The sequence below is a fragment of the Podarcis liolepis genome (genome assembly GCF_965112155.1).
Source record: "Podarcis liolepis genome assembly, chromosome: 10".
In the NCBI taxonomy this organism is placed as follows: domain Eukaryota; kingdom Metazoa; phylum Chordata; class Lepidosauria; order Squamata; family Lacertidae; genus Podarcis; species Podarcis liolepis.
In genome coordinates, this window is record NC_139562.1 from 56,068,231 (window position 1) to 56,078,267 (window position 10,037).

At 43.8% G+C, this 10,037-nt stretch overlaps 1 protein-coding gene across 4 annotated transcripts in view; it reads left to right on the top strand.

Moving 5' to 3' along the window:
- Window positions 1–8,163: 8,163 nt before the first annotated feature.
- Window positions 8,164–10,037, top strand: part of CPED1 (cadherin like and PC-esterase domain containing 1) — a gene marked incomplete at its 5' end in the record, with an annotated part of 129,636 nt that continues 127,762 nt past the window's right edge. For all 4 annotated transcript variants that reach the window (XR_014516582.1, XR_014516583.1, XR_014516584.1 and 1 more), the window contains one exon: window positions 8,164–8,421. Coding sequence is in view for 1 of the 4 variants with exons in the window: in XM_083463401.1 (XP_083319527.1) it covers window positions 8,164–8,421 (258 nt within the window). The remainder of the gene's footprint in view (window positions 8,422–10,037) is intronic.

Sequence of the window (10,037 nt, forward strand, 5' to 3'; positions counted from 1 at the left end):
GTACTATGCCTGTTGTGTTGTTGTTTTCACTGCCAGAAGTTACTCATTTAATAATACCAGGTGGATTTAAGCAGAAAAATTAAAAATAAAAGTGGTCCCATACAACTGAAATTTGATACATTGCAATTACTCTTAAGAGATGCACATCTATATTTAAATGAAAATGTGTTGCCTATTTCAAGATCATGTTGGACTATGCTCAACTCACACTTAAGACACGGCAGAAATAATGTTATGCAAAACTCATTCAACCTGTCTTGAAGTGTTTTAATACTAGGGTGACATCCTCTGGCTTGCACAAGAGAAATCCGCTTGTGCCACAGTTTCTCCTTTCCCTCTGAACCCCTCCTGTACATCTCCAAAATCTGTTTTTGGAGGTTCCTCAACCCTCTAAAGCAGAACTGGAGGCATGTGAGGGCCTGCAGGGGTGAGAAGGGGGAAGAGAAAATTGTTACATGCGCAGGCGATGTGTTTAGAAATAGGACATAATCAGTTTAAGTGCTTTCTTGGTTGGAAAGACAGTCTAGAAATTTAAAATAAAAAAGAGCTAACGAATAAACCTAACGGTATCCTTTTAGAGCTGTTTGAACAAATAACCATTGCACCTCTATGTTTCAGGGCAGTTTAATAATATCCGTACCTTATATTTTATGAAGAAATAGTGTGCAAAATAACATAAATAAAAGTAGTTTTTGTTTTGCCCAATTACGTTAGCCTAAACTTGACTATTCTGCTTCCCAAACTTGGAATTAAAAGTTTGTGTAACCCAAAATGTGTAATTAATGGACAAAATTGTGCTGAATCTTGAATTCAAAGTGACCAGGATTACCTGCTGAAAGTTTAACGAAGTCGTGCTGGCTGCTCATCTGCCTTGATTTCTGCCCCAAAAGGCGAATTGTAGGAGAGAAAAAGATTCAACCCGACATCCCACCATAGCTGTCAACTTACAGATTTGAAAATAAGGGACCAGCAGCCTCGAAAATAAGGGATCAGCAGCCAAAATAAGTGATTTTTGGTGCACAGGTATGTTCAACTTCTGAGCCCCTCTGAGCCAAAGGCAGAAAGCCCAGCCAGCAGCCAAACAAAGCCTCAAGCGGTAGTTCCCACAGTGCGGCAACCCAGCAAAGGGCATACAGCAAGGAAAACCACCGTCACCTCTCTGCTGGGAAGCGCTGAGCAAAGGCGAGTCCCCAGGCAATGCGGCCGATTTGATCGGCACAAGGCATGCAAGCTCCACCCCCCAGTCATTCTTAGACTCCTTATTGGGTGAGCAACGCAGCCAAGCAACACAGTTGGAGCCTCCCTCCTCCCTGGCCGGCAGGGAGGGAGGGAGAGGAGCTGCTTCCTTTGAAATTTAAGGGACATCATCAATAAGGGACAGCAGCGGGAGACAGTGCTAGGATAAGGGACTTTCCCGCCAAATAAGGGACGGTTGACAGCTATGCATCCCACCCTAATTTGCTCACTTGCCCACCTCGTTCACAGGCTTCTGTCTTCCCCCAAAACTGGGAAGAGTACTCGCAGCCAACTAAGCATTGCATATTAAACATAATGATGTCATGACACCATCAGAAACCTAGTTCAGAATAAGGCAAATACACTTTCTTCCTATTTGCATCTTGGAAGTGGAGAGAGTCACCCTTTTGGCTTAGTCTTCCAATTTAATGTTCTGCCTTCCTGCAAGTGATAGCATTAGCCGTTAAACACGGAATGCCTCCCTAGCTGTTAAGCTTCTCGGTCCATTGCCTCGCAGCAAGTTTTTATAGGGTATTCTGGAAAGTGATATGACCTGTGCACATCATTATGGCGTAGCAAGTGGAACCCAAAATTGGATTCAGCCTGCTGTCATCTCCGCTAGCAAATTGCTGTGTGTCCCTGAGGTAAGCTTTTACAAACAATTTCCCTCTTATAAGTGAAAAATAGGGTTGCACTTTGCTTTGAAGTTGGGAAATTAAAGGTCTCTACACTACCCAGAGTTAAAGGTTATGATGAGATTGTTACTGTGGTGCATATGCTAAAGACTTTGAACAATAGATTACTGGATTTCATGGGGCCACAGGACTCTAGTTTTGCTCTTCTGCAACTTTAGGTAAATAGTACAGTGGTACCTCGGGTTACATATGCTTCAGGTTACATACGCTTCAGGTTACAGACTCCGCTAACCCAGAAATAGTACCTCGGGTTGAGAACTTTGCTTCAGGATTAGAACAGAAATTGTGCTCCGGCGGCGCAGCAGCAGCAGGAGGCCCCATTAGCTAACGGGGTGCTTCAGGTTAAGAACAGTTTCAGCTTAAGAACAGACCTCTAGAACGAATTAAGTTCTTAACCCGAGGTACCATTGTAATAGGATGATTGATTGGTAACTATAGCAGTAGCATGATCAATAGAACTTCAAAAGTGCTTTTACTGGGATTTCTCCCATAACTATTTTTATGCAGCAAGATTTAAATACTCTTGCCCCATCCCTAAACCCCAGGATTGCTGTTTATTTTTGTTTTAAGCATAATTTGGGAATTTTTGTAATGATGCAGCAGTAACTGTTTTGAAATGTTGCACGCCTGAACGTATTTCAATACAGTTCTTCTTAAATTGTCTTGCTACAGCTGGAAAATTTGTACAACTTTATGTTTTTTCAAAACCACACGGTCCCCAGGAACGTTAAAATTAGCACTCATACAGACAGGCTTTTTTTTGTAGTGCTGTGGAGTCGCTTTCGAAAGATTAACACAAACTTGAACAAGTTCCTGCAGTAGCCACCAGAGGTTACCCTTGACACTCTTGGCTGTTCCGAAATTCCATATTCTGGCAATAAGGGATTTGTAGGCTACACATGTTTACGTGGAAGTTAGTCCTACTGAGTTTGATGAAGTGTGTTCCCAGTAACTGTAGAATCGCAGCCTTAAAGCCCGGAGCTCATTTGTGCATTTGCAGCATTTGTAACATCCTAACGGTATTGGATTGGAGATTTATACAAATTTGCAACATCTGAACAACTTGCATATAAATGCAGACTTGCCATAGACAAATTCAATGATATTTGGAATCCTTTCTTACAAACACTGTAATAGGTTAAGATCTGGTGAAGTACAATATCAACCTTGTAAAATATACAGTTTTGGGTCCGCCGCCCCTTTTGTTTTCCCTTTTGCACGGGTTCTGATTCTCGCTTTCTCTGTTTTGTTTGCGTCTCACCATGTTTGGTGCACATATAGTTATGTACTTTTTGAACTTTCAATAAAGATGTTACAAAAAACCAAACCATACCCCCTAACGGTGTTGACGCGAACAAAAGTATTGTTAGCCGTGATCATCCAATATCTCCGATGGTGTGTGTGCATGTGTGGAGCAGAGATCTGCTCACAGATTTCCCCTTCCTCTCCTCTCCCCTGTAGATCCCTGTGGGTCCCCAACATCAGAGGAGATTTTGGGGAGCGCAGAGGGCTGCAAGGAGGAGAAGGGAGGTCCAAGCAAAACTCCACTCTACTGATCTTGGATTCAGCCCCATAATCTATGAATCCATGAACAAAATCATCCATAAACTATTCACAAGAGGGGCAGATGGGGCTCATCAAACTGGGAAGGCAACCTATCTAGGAGCTGTGAAACCAGCCAATTCTTCTCTTGATTCCTGCAACCCCTGTTAACTTTGTCGGCTCAGTTTTTCCCTGCCTCATATGTTGGGGGCAGCGAATCACAAGAGCAGTTGCCGGCAAAGATCTCGATGCAAGAAAAGCCATGAAGCCATCCTTATTTCAGACATTGCAATATATCTGTATATTGTGATGTTTAGCTGGTGATATATCACAATGTTGGAAACCACATATTGCCCAGCCCTAGCCTTGACTTGGAGCCAACTGAAACATTCAGTAAAAAACATACAGTACATTCTTTCTGGGATAGTACTTCTACAGTCTGGGTGATGGAATAGTTTGAGTGCTCCTCCATGTATGAAAGACGCTTCCACAAAAAAGATACCACATTCTGAGCTAGAGAACCTTTATCCCTCATATTCTAGCTCTCCAAAAGGAAAGGACATGTTTAGATGCACTGCTTGCTACATCATGGATGAGCACTATGAGTATGAACCTAGCATCCTCCTGGGATGGCCTGCGCTCGCTCCCCTTTCATCCTCCCACAGTTAAGAGGAGTAGTTCAGAAGTGTTTGCTTCATCTTTCAGTTAAACACAGTGTGTCATTTAATCCAAACTGGGAATTGTGGTTTAACAGTAACTATGGCTAGTTTTAAAAAAGTCAGCTTTTTTAAAACCCTCCTGGCCACATGGGAAGAGGAGTTGGGAGTGTCTGTGATCTCAGGAAGAGGCTAGGCTCCTTCACAAAGTGCCAAATCCAGTTTCAGTTTATTTGGCCTGTAGCCCATAAACATCAAATGTAGTGCAGGGTTCTGAAGACGACCACAGCAGGGAAAACGCACAAAAGACATGCACAAAAATTGTGCCTTTTAAAATAAGAACATAGCAAAAGCCCTGGACGTTAAGAGTATAACAAAATAAAAGAGCAGCAATAGTTTTAAAACTACAGACACTGTAGGGAAAGTTTATGGGAGATAACCCTATAAAAGTTACAGCTTATTCAAGTAGGTTTGGAATGTTTCAGGAAGAAATGTTACTGTTGTTAATTTATATTTCTTTAGCAATGAGAAGCCTTGTTTATTGTTAATAGTTGTTAAATAAAATAAATTTTAAAACAAAAAATAAGTATAGGAAAATGTGGACTAATGTTTCTACTGGGCTGCTGGACAAACTCTCAAGTGCCTAGACAACCTCATAAATTGACGTTTCACAAATACAGTGGTGCCCCGCAAGACGAATGCCTCGCAAGACGGAAAACTCGCTAGACGAAAGAGTTTTCCGTTTTGGAGGTGCTTCGCAAAACGAATCTCCTATGGGCTTGCTTCACAAGACGACAATGTCTTGTGAGTTCCTGCGGGGGGGTTTTCCTCCCCCCCTTTTCTAAGCCGCTTATCAGCTGATCCGCTAAGCAGATAAGCCGCTAAAAGCCACTAATAGCGCTAATCCGCTAATCCGTCAATGGGCTTGCTTCGCAAGACGAAAAAACCGCTAGACGAAGAGAATCACAGAACGGATTCTTTTCGTCTTGCGAGGCACCACTGTACCTGCCTGTACTCTAGGAATAGTTAATGTTGCCCAATCCTGAGCATGTCAATAATCGCTATGAGGTTGCAGATCAGGGATGGGGAGTTGGATCCAGCCAGTAGGCTAGGTTCTGCCCCATATAACCTGCCTTGGCAGACCCCTTAGACAAGTGGACAAATTCGCACGCCCCCCAAAAACTGTCACCTGACATCACTATGACTACAAGCCCTGCTTGCCTACACTGGAATTGTGCTTTGTAACATGACTCGCTGCCCTATAATGGCAAAATGGAAACACACACAAAGGTTCCCAATTGTGCATTGGCAGATGTATCTCCACCTGCCCCTTGTGAGATATCACATATGACATCAGGTTTGGCTTCATCTCACTTTATTGGCCGGGGGAGCCGGCGTACAGCTTCCGGGTCATGTGGCCAGCATGACTAAGCCGCTTCCGGCGAACCAGAGCAGCACACGGAAACAACGTTTACCTTCCCACCGGAGTGGTACCTGTTTATCTACTTGCACTTTGACGTGCTTTCGAACTGCTAGGTTGGCAGGAGCAGGGACCGAGCAACGGGAGCTCACCCCGTCGTGGGGATTTGAACTGCCGACCTTCTGATCGGCAAGCCCTAGGCTCTGTGGTTTAACCCACAGCGCCACCCGCGTCCCTTCAGAGGTGTTTACCTTTGTTATTAACCAATGTTGGCCAAGAACAAGCATAATTCTGAAGCAAAACCGAGGACAGGTGGCCCAAATCCATAGAGGACAAATGTCTGCTTCCAGTTGAAGAACAACATTGCAGACACATCTTAGCACACAAAATTTATTTATATTAAAAAAAGTGGTTTGTGTCACCTCTGAGGATTTATTAACTCCCAAGATCCAAACCTGTACGCTATATGTTACCTTGGTAACTATTTTGGTTTTATACACCTTCAAAACTGAAGGTATATGTCGACCCCCTTTTGCATTGCAGAACCTTAGTAGTGTAGTGCAGCTAGAATATTCAGTGCACCTGATACAGTTATTGTGAATCTTAAGGTTGAATGGGTGCCAAGATCCAAGTATAGGGCAAGAACCTTTCGGTAAGAGAACCCCAGCAGAGATTTAAAATCACAAAATATGCAGCAAAGTACAGCATAGAAATAATAGGCTGTAAAAACTTTCAAGTGAGTTTCAAAACTGTTCCGTTTAGAAGTTCCTTCCAAAGTCCCCCCACCCCCAACATAGAAAAAGACCACACATTTGGTAAGTTAAAAGTGGTTTACTTACAAACTCTTCAAAGGTCAGATTCATGTGCTTTCCCATACATCAGTCAGAAAAGTTGCACAGGCAGTAAAATGTAGCTTTGTTGCAAAGTGGTCAAAGCCCCTAAACTATTGGCATGGAAACACAAAAGAGGCTGGTGAAAGCCCTGCAGCTGAGCTGGAACGACCAGTTCAAACCTCACACACAGGACTCACAGGTAGAGGCTTCATTATCTATTTCCTCCCAAGGTAAGAGGAAGTGACATAGCTAAGCCTTGCAAAGCAGCTTACTCTGTGGAATTAACCCTTTCATATATTAAATTGACTTAAGGAAGTTGATTATATGAAGCTGGTCACCCTACAGCAGGAATAGGCAAACTCCAGCCCTCCAGATGTTTGGGATTACAATTCCCATCATCCCTAGCTAACAGGAACAGTGGTCAGGGATGATGGGAATTTTAGTCCCAAACATCTGGAGGACCGGAGTTTGCCCATGCCTGACCTACAGAAGCACGTTTGTTTGGTTTTTAAATCTTACTAGGTTTCCATGCCTTTCTTCTCTGCATGCCATCCTATCTTTAATAAGATCACATGAACAAGAAGCCGCTAATTAATATACAAAGGCCTCATCTGCAGTCTACATTTAAAGCAGTATCGTACCACTTTAAATAGCTATGGCTTTCCCCAAAGAAATGTAGCTTTAAAGGGGGGGGGGTGCCTGCAATTGTCGAGACCTCTATTCCCTTCGTAGAGCAACAGTTCTCAGACTGGTTTAACATTTCTCTTTCTTCATTATGTTTGAGCTGTCTGTATTCCAGCCACATTTTTAGAGCCCTTGTATAGCTTGGAAGCATGTGAGGGGGGGCCACATTGTCGCTGTGTGATCCAGCAGCCTTGCTCCTACAGTTTCCAGCCTGTGAGGCTTTTTAGAGCTTGGTGAACGTAACCCCACCCCTCGGGGCAGTCCTGTTTTTTATTTATATGTCTGTGGTCCAACTGAGTTCAGATGGAGTGCTGTGTGTGTGTGTGTAGATGAGCTGGAGTCATGAGGCTGCGTTGCTCCGAGTGGTTTTAATCAGCAGCCCGTTAGGGGAGAATGGAAAACGTCTGACAGGGCTAAGAACCAAGTAAGTAAACATAACTTTGAACTCCGAAAGCTGGAAAGAAAGAAAGAAACTTAACCGAGGGAAATCTAGCCTTTCGGCTTGTTCGAAACCAGATGAATTCTCTTTGAGAGAAGGCATGCACATTTGCCGACAGGAAAAAGGCAATTTAAAAAGATCTGGAATGAAGGAAACGGTATTTTAAAAAGCAACAGAAGGGAGGGGGGAACCTACGAGGAAATCTGTGGTGCTTTTCAGCTGTACAAAGACACCTCATAATTTTTAACCTTTCGCTTTCACGGATACAGTTGTTCAGCTGGAGTTTTGTGGGATAAACTTTCTTCCAAACGGTAAGATTCCTTCTGCCACTAATATTTCAGGATGCTGAAGTCTGCTCCTTCCCAACCCACACGACGTACGTACGTGTGACTTCTTTCTCTTTTCCTGCCTCCTCTCTTTTTGCACAGGTCAGGGACTGCTTCCTGAAGGGCCGTTTGCCGTAGTCTGTTTTGCTTCGGAGACCTCGAACTTCTCGCCGTCTGATGCCATGGGAAAGCTCAAACCCAGAAGTGATGGAGAGCACTTCTGTTTCCCCGCGGGCAAGTCACGTTTCTCCCTTTATTTCACGCTGGTGAACAGTAGCCACAGTGACTCTTCCTACAATGTGGAAACAGGACATTAGAAACCCAGGGTGGCCATGGCTTGCCGGCAGATTCTGCCTGGCCGGAGGTGGTGTCGACTTCGCCCGTTCCTGGTGGTGCTGGTGCTGGCTGCTTGCCTTTTCTACCAGACCCTGACACCCTTAAGGACGAGGAGATACATCTCACCAGTTGGCAATGGAGTTCTACCAGACAAAGTGGTTTCGGAGTTGGTACAGCACAGGAGGTACAAGGAGGTCTCCGCAAGGCAAGCCCGTTGCGTCCTTCCTTCAAGCAATCTACAAGGACGGAAGGAGGTAAGACAAGTACAGAATGAAAAACTGGCTTAGAAACTGGAGGCACATTTCTGGCAGGCACAGCTAAAATTAACCTTCAAATAAGCAGAGATGGATCTGCTTGTTAGCTAAGGTGCATCCTTGGCCCTGTTATATTGTCTAGATGAGGTCGTTCCAAAGTGATGACCCCCCTGGAGTGAAACTATGGGCAAATATGTCATCTGTTTTTCTCAGTTTTTCAATCTTAAGTTCAGTTCTCTGTATCAGTTTGCCTCAACAGCAAAAAGGTCCTCATAAAAGTTCATCAGCATCTTAATGTGAACTTTTCCTAACGTACACATTTGTACGCAATTTTGCAAACGCAACGTATTTTTGTAATGTTATATTCCCTAACATACTGATATGTATGCATACTGTACTCTAGCATGCTCATCTTTGTACTCGTGACTTGGCTGTGGAACGGCATCGCAAAATTCAGCGACTTGCACATTTTGAAGGAGGGCTGCGATCCAGTTCGCGTATTGTTTCTGAATTGCAAATTGGGCAGCTTCACCTTTTGATGCGAACTGAATCGCATTCCTGCTCCTTCATTGCTGAAGCACAAAGAGCATGGTCAAAGGAATCGGTCCAGGAAAGGTGGGTGGGCTTACACGAAAAGGACATATAGAATGGGGAGAGACAGGGGGTACTTCTGAGATGGATGTTGACTGTGGGATGGGTTCTCCTCATGCCTGCATCCCGCAGCATCCGTACAACATCCTTGGGATCAAATGCTAGCTCACGTTTCTACATGTCCTATTTAATATAGAGCACTCTTTCCAGGAGAATCTGATAAGTTAAACAAAATCTGTTGCCAACCATTTCTGAATGACCCGTTTACGATATTAACCCCCCACGTCAAAGCACCCCGAGAGAGGGAGAAAATGCAGCTGCCCAGTAGCAATCATGGTACCCCAATCTCATTGGAAAATGTATGTGGTTCTACGTTGTTTGCACTAAATGCATAACAAGAAACCCAAAGTGCTGTGAAGGCAAAGGCAACAGTAACTCCAGGCACGTCCCGTAGATTTGCATTTATCTGTTATTATCCTACTTTGCTTCTTCCAAGATTTACGGCTTCAAATCATATAGAATATGTCAAAAAGAAACAGGGAGATGAAGGATGGGAGGAGAATGATAGGACTGCGTATCGAATAGGATAAAGGAAGCAGGGAACAGTAGTGATCATAAAATGCATTGTGCTATTCTCTGGCCACAGGAAGTGGTCTACATAATAATATCCCTGAGTGTTTACCAACCACTTTTCGTACATTTTAAATGCTTCCTTCATAATCATAGAACTACTATGATGGAATTTGCTGGGTAGAGAGTTTCCCCTTGACTCCGTAAATATATAGTTATTCCCATTCCAGGCCCAAGTGTGTTTGCTCAGAAATAATTGTGTTGAGTAGGCCTCACTGCCTTGCAAGTTCGTATAGGATTGTTGACTTAGCCTCCAGTAAACCCTATCCCGAAACCCTGCTTACGCCTCATTGCAATCCTTTGAACAGATTTGGATGGCTAGCACAGTGCTAAGCTGATTTGCTATGTACCCTCCAAACTGGCCCTCTCATTTCAGACCACAAACAATTTGAATG